This window comes from Sus scrofa, chromosome 4 (genome assembly GCF_000003025.6).
Source record: "Sus scrofa isolate TJ Tabasco breed Duroc chromosome 4, Sscrofa11.1, whole genome shotgun sequence".
NCBI classification, from domain to species: Eukaryota; Metazoa; Chordata; class Mammalia; order Artiodactyla; family Suidae; genus Sus; species Sus scrofa.
The window spans coordinates 91412176-91427500 of record NC_010446.5 but is presented as its reverse complement, the minus strand read 5'-3'; the positions used below and the strand labels follow the sequence as shown (position 1 = coordinate 91427500).

Here is a 15325-nt window from a genome sequence, read left to right as displayed (position 1 = left end):
CTATAAGGGGGATTGGTTGTATGTTAGAGGGTTTATTTAGGCTAAGGATAAAAAGTGAAAGAGGAACTAGATGAGAAGCTGAAACTTTCAATACATTAGAAGTGTTAGAAAGTAACGAAGTAAAAAAATTAAGATTTGTGGTTTCTTTTAAAAAACATTTACATTTAACTAATTAATGTGAAAATTCTATTAAGACTATTTGGCCATGGTCATCATTCTGTCTAGTAGTCAGGATGCAGCAATACTTCACAAAAAATCCTACCTCTCAGAGATGTGAAGAACTTTTGTAAACTCACCAGGCAAAACGGAGATTTTAAAAAAATCTGAAGACCAATATCACCGTTTTACACCTCACAAATTCATATTATATATCCTTTCATTGGCTTCTATAATTTAACTAATCTTTTAATAAACATGACAACTGGACAGCATTATGAAGGCCTTGGATTTTTTTAAATGATTTTTATTTTTTCCATTATAGTTGGTTTACAGTGTTCTGTCAATTTTCTACTGTACAGCAAAGTGACCCAGTCACACACACACACACACACACACACACACACATATATATATATATTCTTTTTGTCACATTATCCTCCATCATGCTCCATCATAAGTGACTAGATATACTTCCCATTGCTATACAGAAGGATCTCATTGCTTATCCATTCCAAAGGCAATAGTTTGCCTCTGTTAACCCCAGATTCCCAGTCCATCCCACTTCCTCCCTTCCCCCTCCTCCTCAGCAACCACAAGTCTGTTCTCCAAATCCATGATTTTAGACTCTTATACTAAATGAAATAAGAGAAAGACAAATACCATATGATATCATTTATATCTGGAATCTAATATATGGCACAAATTTAACCTTTCCACAGAAAGGCCTTGGACTTTTTTAAAAGAGTATGATAGGGGAACAGGGGAAGGGTTTGAGTGGGGTACATGGGAATCCAGAAGGGACATTGTACAGGGATTAAGTACAAAGACTATTGAGGAAGCAGGAGACAGTCTTCCTGCCAGTGTTATTGCTATTGGTCCCCTCATGGCCAGGATGCCTAAGGCGGTAGAGGTAGATAAAAGCATTATCTAGACCCACAAGTGGGAGCTGAGGGGAAATAACACTGAGACTTCTTCAGCTCTCATGGAACAGCTATTCTGCATTTATTGTCTTTTTGTTTTTACATCAGTCGCAAGGGAAATTGGAGCAGAAATGTCACCTTCAGCAAAAAGGAGAAAACAGGAAGAAACATGTTCCGATATGCATGGACCTACCACACATATTAATCTGCCATCTGAAGGAGCAAAGGAGAGTCCTGTGGCTCAGGTAAACTTGAGGAAGAGGAACAAGTTTGTAGTTCCAGAGAGGAGCCCTGCTAAGGCACCTGGTTCTTTATTAATATACCAGCAGCTTAGATTAAGGAACCTATGGATCAAGTGAAAGAACCAAATTAAGGAACTATGGATCATCTGCTTTTTACCAGGAAAAGAATGAGGCACTATAAAAATATGGTAAAAATTTATGTGACATAGATATGGTAACATTATCCTCATCATAAAGACGTTAACAATTAGATTGAAAACATATCTTGCTCATGCTTACGTAAATGTAGATTTTCTAATTCTGAGATCAGTGCTCTTCCCATTATGACACAGAGGTGAGTGGAGGAGAAATGTGTGCATCTGTGTGAATCAACCAACTATCTATGCCCACTCTTACCTACCAGCCATCTCTTTTGGTGATGGGTAAAAACTCCTTGGAGTTTCCAAGAATATCATGTTGCATGTAAACAGAACCCACTACAGTGTGATGAAAATATGTTCTTATTTTCACACTGAAAACCATTCACAGAAAAATGAAACTACTTTCAGAAAAGAAAAACCTCAACCCAAGGAGAAAGTGGAACAAAAAGGAAAAAGGTATCTCAGAAGCAGACTCAGTCTGTCTCCCCCTCAGGAAGCAACACATCCACAACTGCGGGCTTTCCTCCACTTCCCCAGACCTCACCATCAGCTTCATCTTCCACTCACCTACCCAAGGTACACATTCCTGTTTTTCTTTTCCAAGTTTTCTTCAACTCAGTTACAGGTGTGTTCCACAGTGAGTATTGTTCATCTGGTGTATAACTCTGTGGTTATTGAGTAACTTGTTTTGGCAAAGGTGGTTCCTTCGTTATGCTAAATTAGTCACATTGGTGAGAAGCCATATCCAAGTGAAACCCAGCCCTTTACAGATGATCACCCTGTGTAATATTCCAGGTCAGAACCACTCAACTACTTCTGGTCTCTGGAGGTGGATAGCTTGGCTTTTCCTTTCATGAAGATGTGACCCACCTTTTCTTCCCATGCTTCCAATTACCCATCAGACAATATTCTCTTTGTGAAAGGATTCCACTGCAAATCAAAGAAATCCGGCCACTGTGGAGAAAGGAGATTAGAGATAAACAAACCTGTCCTCTGTTTTTCAGTTAGCATCCAAGCCACTGAGAAATACTGTAGATAGGCTGCAGAGAACATGTTCCAAGCAGATGTCCTTTCTTTGACCCCATGTAGGACAGGAAATACTGAGCCACTCCATGTTTTTCTCACTACTTGTAACAGACTATGATTTCTTGGGAAGAGGTAACATTTTGGATCTTCAAAATTGCCCCAAGCATCCTAGTGATACATGTTTGTGGCTTGTGGTAGGCACCACTGTCTATTTTCAATGCTCTCTTCATTCTTATTTTCCTTAGTCATTCACGTAGGTACAAGAATTGCTGAATTATTTATGATGTTTTAATCTGTCCCTCAAATGCTTCATGACAAGGTTGTCATTATCTGTGGCTCTGTGCTGCTCTTGCTGGGGATTGTGCAGTAATTCAGAAAGATTATTCTGTTTAAAATAGACATTTTAACATCTATTCCTGTTGTCTGCTACCTTATACTTCTGTTACCTAAGCTTTACCAATTCATTACTATTTCCTTTCTGTTAAGCACTTCCTTTCTAATCTGACACCAGGTCCAAATATCTGTAAATGATTATGATTGAAGTTTCACTCAAGAAAGTGACTCTGTATTCCCTGCTCAGGGCACGTTTATTTTCCTATTTCTGTTCAACACAGAACCAGAAAAGCCAGGTCCAACATAAGGGAGCTGCCAGGAGAAGTTCTCTTCAAAAGGGCCCAATGACAGTGATGGTACTAAAAGCAACAGAGCCATTTGAATACGAGTCTCCAGAAGAGGGGAAGAGCACAATGTTTCATGCTACAGTGGTTACTGCCAGTCAGTTTTTCCAAGTGAAGGTTTTTAACACCAACCTAAAAGAGAAATTCACAAAGCAGAAGTTCATTACCATATCAGATTACTCTGAATGCAAAGGAAATCTGGAGATAAACAAAGCATCATCTGTATCGGAAGCTGGTCCTGATCAAAAGTTTGAAGTGCCAAAGCACATCATCAAAAGAGCAAATCAAACTCCCAAGATCGATAGTCTTCACAAGCAGGCCCCAGGAACAATCGTGTATGGCTTGTTTGTGTTACATCAGGTAACCTCTCAAAATTGCTTTGCATTTGCTCCCTCAAGTGTCTGAAATTAGACATCTTAACTTGCCAAGTTCTGCTTTCCGACTGAATACCGGAACTCCACTCTCAGTTCTCTCTCTTGACGAGAAATATGTAGTCAAATCTGCCACACAACAGGAAATGGAACTGGGCGAACTGAAGATTCACTGGGAAACCTTTTCATTTCCCCAGTTATGAATCCCCAGTCTCAGACATGAATAAGGACAGTGCAGGGAATAAGTCAAGATGCACATTCTAATAATTTTATTTCTGAACACAATATTCATCACTTTCCTTTTCCTCTGGGCATTGGACTGCCCTAAGAGTGAATTCTGGTTGTGGCATATATCCAGAGTAATAAATATATTAGCCTTATTCCCCTAGATACACATACATTCAGAAGTTAGGCAAATGATATAACCATCCAATGCTGTCCCCTCCATCTTATTCATTCATTTAGTCAATTATTCATGAACAGAAAATTGAAGGAATATTATATGGCATGATATTTGGAAAATACAGAAATTTAATTCCCTATTTATCAAATAAAAAGGCATGGAGAGTTTTACTGATATTTCATTTTCCAAATTCAAGGTAGTAAACAGTACAATACCTTCAAGCTCCCCTAAAATTTACAAACTGTTATGAACTCACCTGGAATCTTACATATTTGACTGCTTCATAAACCTGTATATGTATCTTCTAAGATATCCCTTTAGTTTACTTCCATTACTTTTTACACTATTTTTAAGAGACCATGCTTCTAAATGCAATTATAGAATTGATGAGCAAAGTAGAACCTTATTTGTTATATAGATTTTTATCTATTAATTTAATAGTTGTAGTCAATATCCATTCACTTCTGCCTAAGAAGAGAAAACAAACAAACAAAAAAACCATCAAGGATTTCTACTCCCTCTGATTCAAGTTGTTTTAAGGAAACAAAGTTGCCCTTGAGGTGGAAGCAGTAGAAAATAAGAAAACGTATTGTTCTAGAATTTTCAGATAGAAAGCATCTAGAACAAGAAAGATAAAAATGAAAAGGCAAGGTAATGAGGAAGGTTCTCAGAGAAGACCTTGCCAAAGCGATATGCATATCTGTGCCTGTAATTGCCTTTTTATATCTTGCGTTTACTGTGTCACAGAAGGATCTTTCTCAGACAGTTGGAGGTTACTATATTTTTCAGACACTGTGAAATTTCTGTTGCAGAAACAAGTAAATAAGAAGAACACAGTCTATGAAATACAGGATAATACAGGAAAGATGGATGTCCTGGGGAATGGAAAATGGCACAATATCGAGTGTGAAGAAGGAGATAAACTTCGACTCTTCTGCTTTCAACTGAGAACAGTTAAGAAGCTGAAACTCACATGTGGACTTCACAGCTTCATCCAGGTGGGAACTCGATAGAAAAACATTAGTTTTCCAAAAAGGTGAATGTTTTTGGGGGGGTTCTGAGAGCACCAGTTTCTATTTTCTTACACATAGAATCTAGTAGGTGGGAAGAGAGCACAATGTTCTTGCAACCCTCTGTAAGTAGGGGATTTTGCTTTAAAGGCTAGGGAAAAAATGACATTTGCATAGACTTGAAAAAGATATGACACTAATGCTAGATAATAAAATATTTGAAGAAATTAAGAGGGTAGGGGTGTCATTTCATACAGTGGTCAAGAGCTGGGCTTTTAATAGGACTAACCTGATTTGAATCCTAACTTCAGCACTCACTAGCTGCCTGGTATTAGAGAAACTGCTTAATTGGTCCTTCAAAATGCTCAGTCTCTATGTTATAGGGTTGATTTAAAAGCTAAGTGAGACAGTGCATTATCTCAATACCTGACACAAAATAAGAAATTAATCTGCATTGGATATTGTTTTTCTCAGCAAAGCAAAGATATTGGAAGGAGTTTTAAGCCACGAAAATGACCCATGCATGTCCTTAAAATCAAAGGAGAGGGGAAGGGAGTGGGATAGACTGGGAATCTGAGATTAATAGGTACAAACTATTGCCTTTGGAATGGATAAGCAATGAAATCCTGCTGTATAGAACTGGGAACTATATCTAGTTACTTATTATGGAGCATGATAATGTGAGAAAAAAAAATGTATACATTAATGTATGGCTGGGTCACATTGCTGTATAGTAGAAAATTGACAGAACAGTGTAAACCAGCTATAATGGAAAAAATAAAAATCACTACTAAAAAAAAAAAAAAAACATGAAACAGTATAATGCATTCTGAAACTCAGTACATGTGGAAGACTATGGGAAGATGAAGCCAGAGGATAAAAAAGAAAAGGTCAGGGAGGGACAGTGTAACCTTTTGTTGGGAATAAATAAACGGAAAATTTATTGGGAAAATAAGAAACAAGTTGAAAGGTTTTATGAAGATGGATGCTTGATGAATTTGACATTTTAGCAAAAAATTATTCTAGTAACTAGTTAGAGTAAGGCATTAGAGAGAGGCTAGGTTTTGAGACAGGGCTATCAATTAGAAATAACAGCATTTGTCAGTTTAGAGATAATTATTAAAATTATGGGTAGAAATGATATTGCCTTAAAAATAATATATGTATAAATTGTATGGGAAACACTTCCTGAGCTCTTACTCTATGCTTGGAGCTGAGATATGGTGAAGATATAATCATTATTCCCATTTCATTGATATACTCACACTCATCAAAGGGTAGACAATTTGCCCTCATTGATACAGCCAGTAAGTAGTGGTACTGAGATAGATTCCTATCCTGGCCCAGGTGATCTAGCTCAGAGTCAGTTTCTCAGACAGACTGAATGAGAACATCAAATAGATAAGAGTGAAGCCCTGGGGAAAACTGGCATTTGAAAGTGTACTGAGATAAAAGGTACGACAAGTGAGAATAAAGACAAGTGAACAGAGAGGTCAAAGGTGATATGGAAAATGTGTATGCATCAGAAAAAAAAAAAGCTTAATGAGAAAGAGGATCAACAGAGCTCATACCAGTAACTAGTGATGAAGGAGATCCCAGGTCTTAAATAATTGCATCTTAGAGCAAAAGTTATCACATTATAGTGAAACACACATCTTGACCCATAGGAAAAAGATGTGATTGACTCTTCATGACCTCACATTCTCTGTCTCCTACACATAGAAACACACACACACACAAACATGCACAGACAGCCTCCATGGGATTCTTGACACACTATTTAAAGTAAATGCAATTAATTAAATTTTTAAAAGTGATATGTTTGTGCTTACAGACATGTCTCTGCACCTCAGTTGTTCCATTGCTCAGAGCCCCTAATACAAGAATCCTATCTTCTACCTCTAATGTGGAGCAATTACACTGAGAAAGATATTTACCTTATCTTGCTGCTTCTCACTTTTCTGTCCCAAAAAGGACTCCCCACAATGCAGATGAACCAGCACTTTCCTTTCTTTTATGGTTCCTCCTCACCATCGTTGCTGAATGCCTACCCAGTTCAAATGCTGGAAATACCTCTTCTTAGGCTCCCAGTGATGGGGAAGGGAAAGGCTCAAAAGAAAATAATGCACTAGAGGAGATGGGAGGGAGAGAATGAATTGTGTTTCAGGGAGGACAAGGAGAGTGATTGACTTGTGAGTAAGAGATGCAGTGTGGATACAGAGGCAAAAATAAGCAGAACTTCATGTTAACTTCTTGGCTCTCATTGCGTCTTTCTTATCTCTCCTTAAAGGTCATCAAGACTAAGAAAAGAAGGACCAATTTAATTCAGAAAGTTGGAGAGTAAAACCTCCCCCCCAAATCTTCAGATGGCTTGAATAGTGATATTCTTAAAGCTGAGACTTCCGCTTAAATAATAGATTCAATAGAAATAGTCCAGCATATTAAGAGGTTTTTCTATCTGAGTTATAGATTAGGTCAGTTTTATAAAATGGACTTATATTTTTCTATATTTTATAAGAATACTACATTTTGCATCTCAAATGTTCATAATATAAATATATATATACATATATACATATATGTGTGTATATGTATATATATGTGTGTGTGTATCTATCTATATATCTATATCTATATATATATATAGATATATATATCCTTTTTTAAAAGGCATTGTTCTTCAACATAGTTTTGGAAGTCCTAGCCACAGCAATCAGAGAAGTAAAAGAAATAAAAGGAATCCAAATTGTTAGGAAGATGTGGTATATATACACAATGGAATACTACTCAGCCATAAAAAAGAATGACATAATACCATTTGTAGCAACATGGATGGAACTAGAGACTCTCATACTGAGTGAAATGAGCCAGAAAGACAAAGACAAATACCATATGATATCACTTATAACTGGAATCTAATATCCAGCACAAATGAACATCTCCACAGAAAAAAAAATCATGGACTTGGACAATAGACTTGTGGCTGCCCAACAGGAGAGGGAGGGAGTGGGAGGGATCGGGAGCTTGGGGTTATCAGATTTAACTTAGAATAGATTTACAAGGAAATCCTGCTGAGTAGCATTGAGAACTATGTCTAAATACTCATACTGCAACAGAACAAAGGGTGGGGGGGGAAATGTATACATGTAAGAATAACTTGATCCCCATGCTGTACAGTGGGAAAAAATAAAAATAAATTAAAAAAAAAACCTCTATTGGACAAGGACTGATATAAATAATTGAGCAAGGCCAATAGGAGAAGACCACATATTTCTGGACCCCACGTTGGTACCCCCACATCTTTAAGGAACAAAAATCCCTCTAAGACAATAGAGAAAGGGGGCTCTTCTGCCCCCCTCCCAGCTGTCCTGGGAGCTATTTGCTCTTCTTTAATAAAGACTTTGCTTGCTTGCTTCCTGTGTAAAAAAAAATAAAAAATAAAATATAAAGATTCATGAAGTGACTTTCATAAAAAAAAAAAAAGAATCCAAATTGGAAAGGAAGAAGTAAAACTTTCACTATTTGCAGATGATATGATACTCTACCTAGAGAATCCTAAAGACTCTACCAGAAAACTGTTAGAGCTCATTATTGAATTTGGCAGAGTCACAAGATACAAAATTAATACACAGAAATTGACTGCATTTCCATATACTAACAATGAAAGATCAGAAAGAGAAATTAGGGAAGAAATCCCGTTTACCATCACATCCAAAATAATAAAATACCTAGGAGTATACCTACCTAATGAGACAAAAGACCTGTACTCTGAAAACTATAAGACACTGATGAAAGAAATCAAAAATGACACAAACAGATGGAAAGACATATCATGCTCTTGGATTGGAAGAGTCGATATTACCAAGTGACAAGACTACCCAAAGCAATCTATAGATTCAATGAAATTCCTATCAAATTACCAAGGACATTTTTCACAGAACTTGAACAAAATATTTTAAAGTTTGTTTGGAAGCACAAAAGATCCAGAATAGCCAAAGACATCCTGAAAAAGAAAAATGGAGCTGGAGGAGTTCCCGTGGTGGCGCAGTGGTTAATGAATCTGACTAGGAACCATGAGGTTGCGGGTTCGGTCCCTGCCCTTGCTCAGTGGGTTAACGATCCGGCGTTGCCGTGAGCTGTGGTGTAGTTTGCAGACACAGCTCGGATCCCACGTTGCTGTGGCTCTGGAGTAGGCCGGCAGCTACAGCTCCGATTCGACCCCTAGCCTGGGAACCTCCATATGCAGCGGGAGCAACCCAAGAAATAGCAAAAAGCCAAAAAAAAGAAAAATGGAGCTGGAGGAATCAGGCTTCCAGACCTCAGACTATACTACAAAGCAACAATCATCAAAACCATATGGTACTGGCATGAAGACAGAAATATAGCTCAGCGGACCAGGATGGAAAGCCCAGAATTAAACCCATGCACCTAACAGCCAACTAATCTATGAGTAAGGAGGCAAGAATATACAATGGAGAAAGGACAGCCTGTTCAATAAGTGGTGCTGGGAAAACTGGACAGCCACATGGAAAAGAATGAAATTAGAACACTCCCTAACACCATACACAAAAATAAACTCAAAATGGATTAAAGACATAGATATAAGACCAGATACTATAAAACTCTTAGAGGAAAATATAGGCCAAACACTCTCTGACATTAATGACAGCAACATCTTCTCAGATCCACCTCTTAGAGTAATGACAGTAAAAACAAAAATAAACAAACGGGACTTAATTAAACTTAAAAGTTTCTACCTAAACAAAGGAAATCCTAAACAAAATGAAAAGACAACCCACAGAATGGGAGAAAACCTTTGCAAACGAAGCTACAGACAAGGGATTAATCTCCAAAATTTATAAACACCTCCTATGGCTCCATACCAAAAAAAGCAAACAACCCCATCAAAAATGGGCAGAAGATCTAAACAGACAATTCTCCAAAGAAGACATGTGGATGGCCAAAAAATACATGAAAAACATCACTCATTATTAGAGAAATGCAAATCGAAACCACTATGAGGTAGATTGCTTTGGGTAGTATAGCCATTTTTACAATATTAATTTTTCCAATTCAGGAGCATGGAATATCTTTCCATTTATTTACACCTTCTTTAATTCCTTTGATTAATGTTTTATAGTTCTCTGCATATAAGTCTTTCACCTCCTTGGTCAGGTGTATACTCAGGAATTTGATTTTTTGTGGTGCAATTTTAAAGGGTATTGTATTTTTGTATTCCTTTTCTAATATTTTATTGTTAGTATACAGAAATGTAACTGATTTCTGTTAAGCACTGAGAACTACATCTAGTCACTTATGACAGAGCATGATAAATGGAGAAAAAAGAATGTATACATAGTATGTATAACTGGGTCACTATGCTATACAGCAGGGAAAAAATTGTATTGGGGAAATAACAATAATAAAATAAAAAATAAAAGAATTTTTAAAACCCCACTATGTGGTATCACCTTACACCAGCCAGAACAGCTATCATCAAAAAATCTACAAACAATAAGTGCTGGAGAGGGTGTGGAGAAAAAAGAACTCTGTTACTCTGTTGGAGGGAATATAAAGTGGTGCAACCACTGTGGAAAACAGTATGGAGATTCCTCAGAAAACTAAACATAGAACTACCATTTGATCCAGCAATCCCACTCCTGGGCATCTATACAGAGAAAACCATGACTTGAAAAGACACATGTACTCCAATGTTCATTGCAGCACTATTTGCAATAGCCAAGACATGGAACCAACCTAAATGTCCATCGACAGAGGAGTGGACCAAGATGTGGAATATTACTCAGCCATCAAAAGCAACAAAATAACAGCATTTTTAGCAACATGGATGGACCTAGAAATTACCATGCTAAGTGAAGACAGTGAGTCAATGAGACACCAACATCAAATGCTATCACTTACATGTGGAATCTGAAAAAAGGACACTATGAAATTCTTTGCCAAACAGATACTAACTCACAGACTTTGAAAAACTTATGGTTTCCAAAGGAGACAGGATGCGGGAGTCGGGGCTGCACTGGGGTTTTGGGATGGAAATGCTCTAAAATTATGTTGTGATGATCATTGTACAACTATAAATGTAATAAATTCATTGAGTAATATAAAAATAAAAAAATAAAAAATAGAATTAAAAAAACTACTGTGCTGTATTCAATGTTAACCATATTTTGTGCTGATATATTTGGTTGCTTCCTTCCATTCTATCTTTTTCTTATCTATTATATGAATTTTGGAAATAAGAAAGGGCAAGCCTTATGCATTTTAGAAAGTGTACCTAAGAAACAGTTGAATTCTCTGAAGGTTTAAAAAAAAACTCCCTTCCTAATGATCATTAAAGTGATATGCTATATCAAAAATAAATAAATAAATAAATAAAAGGCATTGTTCTCCAGAAGTTCTGAGTATGGTCTCTTTATTGCACAAGTGAGTTGCCCAGGTTGTGCGCTGCTCTGTGAACAATGAAGGAGTGGGGGACACCTACATCAACATCGGGGTCTACTTTCTGAATGTGATTTCCAGAGGACAAGGCCTTAACCAGGGCCAGCCTAAGGTGTCATAGGTTGGTCCCACAGCCCATGTTCCAATCGCTATGTCCTGTGCCCTGGGGCAAGGTTTATTTGGCCCACAACTGTTTCTGCAACTATATCCCCAAGAAGGGAAACATTGGTGTAATTGGTTTCTCCAGAGGAAGCACCATTGGTGATTTACATAAAGGTACCAATATTTGCAAAAGGCTTCCCAATCCCTAGCTGATGTGAAATATCTAGTCTCATTCATCTAATTTCATCTCATCTCATTCATCACACTTATTATTAGTTCTCCAACTACATCTAATTATACTCACTTTTTTTTTTCTTTTTATGGCCTCACCTGCAGCATATGGAAGTTTCCAGGCTGGAGAATGATTCAGAGCTACAGCTGCTGGCCTACACCACAGCCACAGCAACACTGGATCTAAGCTGTATATGCAACCTAGGCTGCAGCCTGCAGCGGGAATCCTTAACCCACTGAGCAAGGCCAAGAATCAAACCCATATCCTCATGGACACTATGTTGTGTTCTTAACCTGCTGAGCCACAGCAGGAACTCCTCACAATTTAAATGGGTACATTCCAGACCCCACATAGGAACATGCAATGAGCAAAAGGTAATGATAGTGAATTAAATCTATTCTAGGTGACAATGTGTCACCTAAAAAAATTAAATATCTAAAATTGATATTTAAAATATAACTATAGACTTCTGTTTCTGGTGGCTGCAGAGTAGCCTACCATCATAACCATAAATATCACTCAACAAAATAACATGAGGTGACAGCTTTCAGGCTTCAAGCAATAGGCAGCACAAGGGTAAGATCTCTGATCAAAGGTAAATTCAGAACATAAGCTTTGTAAGTGCCTAAGAGCTTGAATACTTGAAGGATTTCTTGACTGCAGGCTAGTGAGCAGGTATCAGAGCAGAGCATGACTGTCCCACTGGGCCAAAGGGTAAATAAATATAAGCTTTCATAGAACCTATGCAGCTGGAATCTGGTGAGAAGGTATCTGTACAGCGGGCTCATTGGCTGAGTCCTGGGTTGCACATAGAGAAAGTGAGATAAAATGAGGGCTACCACAGAGCAGCCTCTCTGGGGTTGAGAAGAGAACAGAAGTACCAGATAGCAAACAGTGCTGGAAACAGTGAAAGTGGCTAAAATAGAGACATCTGGGCATCAAACTAACAAAAGAGAGAGACTGTACATTAAGAGTAGACATTATACAATAGACTAGAGACTACTCTAGATACACCTTAACAAAGCCTAAAGCGAAGCCTCTTCCTAATTCAGGAAAAACACAAGGAGTCTGAGTTGGTTTTTTTTCCAAGTCTATTGAGATATAACTGACATACAACATTGGGTTACATATATTATATTTGTGTTATGTATAATGGGATGCTCTGGTACAATTGTATATTGAGAAATAATCACCAGGTTTAAGATGAGTTAAGACCTTCATCACCTAACATAATTACATATTTTGGTGATAATATTTAAGAGACACTCTCTTAAAAACTTTCAAGTGTATATATATTGTTACCTATAGTCACCATCCAGATATATTCATCTTATACCTGGAATCTTGTATCCTTTGATCAGCATTTTCCCACTTACCCCCACCCCTCTGTTCCTGGCAACTACCAATCTATCCTGTGTTTCTATGAGTTTGGTTATTTTAGATTCCACCTTTAAGTGAGATCATACAATGTTTGTCTTTCTCTCTCTATTTCACTTAGCATAATTTCATTTAGTGGCAGGATTTCCTTCTTTCTTGTTTCATGAATAAATAATGTGTGTGTGTGTGTGTCTGTGTGTCTGTGTGTGTGTGTGTGTCTGTGTGTGTGTGTATGTCTGTGTCTGTGTCTGTGTCTGTGTGTATTCCTGCCCATTTATGGACAGACAATTGTATTGCTTCAACCCCTTTGGCTACAGGGAATAATACTGTAATGACCATAAGGGTGCAGATATATCACTGAGATAATGATAGTGATTTCACTTCCCTCAAATATATACTTGGATAATACTGTAGCTCTATTGTTAATTTTTTGGGACACATCCAGGCTGTTTTCCAGAGTACCTGAACTGATTTAAATTTCTGTCAACAGTTTACTTTTCTCCAAATCCTCTCAGCACTTATCCCTTGTCTTTGTTTTTAATTGAAGCCAGGGAGTATGAGTCCTTCAGCTCTGTTTTTCTTTCTCAAGATTATTTTGGCTATTCCAGGGTCTTTTGTTTTTCTATACAAGTTTTAAAATTATTTGTTCTAGTTCTGTGAAAAAGGTCACTGGTAGTTTGACAGAGTTAGTGCATTGAATCAGTATGTTGCCTTGAGTAGTATGGTTGTTTTAACAATATTGATTCTTCCAGTCCAAGAACACGGTATATCTTTTCATCTGTTTGTGTCGGCTTCGATTTCTTTCATCAGTGTTTTACAGTTATCAGAATACATGTCTTTTTCCTCCTTAGGTTTAATTCATGGGTATTTTATTCTTTTTGACATAATGTTAAATAGGATTGTTTCCTTAATTTTCCTCTCTGATATTTTGTTGTTAGAGTATAGAAGTGCAATGGATTTCTTTATGTTAGTTTTATATTCTGCAACTTTACCAAATTCATTGATAAGCTTTAATAGTTTCCTGGTGGCATCTTTAGTATTTTCCATGTATAGTATCATGTTATAATAGTGACAGTTTTATTTCTTTTCCAATTTAGATTGTTTTATTGTTTTTTCTTCTCTTATTATTATGGCTAGGGCTTCCTAAACTTTGTTGAATAAAAGCAGTGAGAGTGGATATCCTTGTCTTCTTCCTGATCTTAGAAGAAATGTTTTCAGCTTTTCACCATTGAGAATGATGTTAGCTATGGGTTTGTCATATATGGCTTTTATTATGTTGAGATAGATTCTCTCTATGCCCATTCTCTGGAGAGGTTTTATCAGGAATGGGTGTTGACTTTGGTCAAAATTTTTTTCTGCATCTATTTACATGATATTGTTTTATCTTTCAGTTTGTTGATGTGGTGTATCACACTGATTGATTTGCAGATATTGAAGAATCCTTGCATCCTTGGGATAAATCTCACTTGATCATGGTATAGGATCTTTTTAATATATATTTGGATGCAGTTTGTTAATATTTTGTTAAGGATTTTTTGTCTATGTTCCTCAGTGATAGTGGCCTGTAATTATCTTTTTTGTGGTATCTTTGGTTTCAGTATCAGGGTGGTGGTGGCTTCATAGAATGTGCTTGGGACTGTTCCTTCCTCTGCAATTTTTTGGAAGAGTTTCAGAAGAATACTTGTTAACTCTTCTCTGAATGCTTCATAGAATTCACCTGTGAAGCCATCAGGTCCTGGAGAACTGGAGAGCCACATGTAAAGAATGAAATTACAACATTCTCTAGCACCATACACAAAAATAAACTCAGTATGGATTAAACACCTAAATCTAAGACCAGATGCTATAAAACTCCTAGAAGAAAACATAGGCAAAACACTTTTTGGCATAAATAGCAACAATACTTTTGTGGATCCATTCCCTAAAGTAAAGGAAGTAAAAGCAAAAGTAAACAAATAAGATCTAATTAAACTTAAAGGCTTTTCCACAGCAAAGGAAACTATCAACAAAATGAAGATAACCTACTGAATGGGAGAAAAATATTTGCAAGTGATATGACTGTAAGAGATTAATATCCAACGTATATAAGTAACTCATACAACACAAAAACAAAAACAAAACACACTTTTTTAAATGGGCAGAAAAAAATGAATAGATATTTTTCCAAAGGGGAAATGCAGATGGCCAATAGGCACATGAGAAGATGT

The 15325-nt window shown here is 37.0% G+C and overlaps 2 protein-coding genes across 4 annotated transcripts in view; one reads left to right on the top strand and one right to left on the bottom strand.

The window, feature by feature from the left end:
• LOC100156073 (myeloid cell nuclear differentiation antigen-like protein) overlaps window positions 1–15325 on the top strand; it is a 58367-nt gene that overhangs the window by 5765 nt on the left and 37277 nt on the right. Inside the window, exons 3-7 of the mRNA XM_021090813.1 lie at window positions 1188–1324; window positions 1870–2037; window positions 3102–3524; window positions 4751–4936; window positions 7239–7288. Of these exons, the coding sequence (XP_020946472.1) occupies window positions 1188–1324; window positions 1870–2037; window positions 3102–3524; window positions 4751–4936; window positions 7239–7288 (964 nt within the window). The remainder of the gene's footprint in view (window positions 1–1187; window positions 1325–1869; window positions 2038–3101; window positions 3525–4750; window positions 4937–7238; window positions 7289–15325) is intronic.
• Window positions 1–15325, bottom strand: part of LOC100154852 (olfactory receptor 10C1-like) — a 58804-nt gene that overhangs the window by 33551 nt on the left and 9928 nt on the right. Inside the window, exon 2 of one of the 3 annotated variants that reach the window (XR_002343384.1) lies at window positions 14822–14861. The exons of the other annotated variants lie outside the window; for them this stretch is intronic. The gene's annotated coding sequence lies outside the window, so the exon portion shown is untranslated. Of the gene's footprint in view, window positions 1–14821; window positions 14862–15325 lie in introns of those variants that run through there. 3 annotated transcript variants of the gene reach the window in all.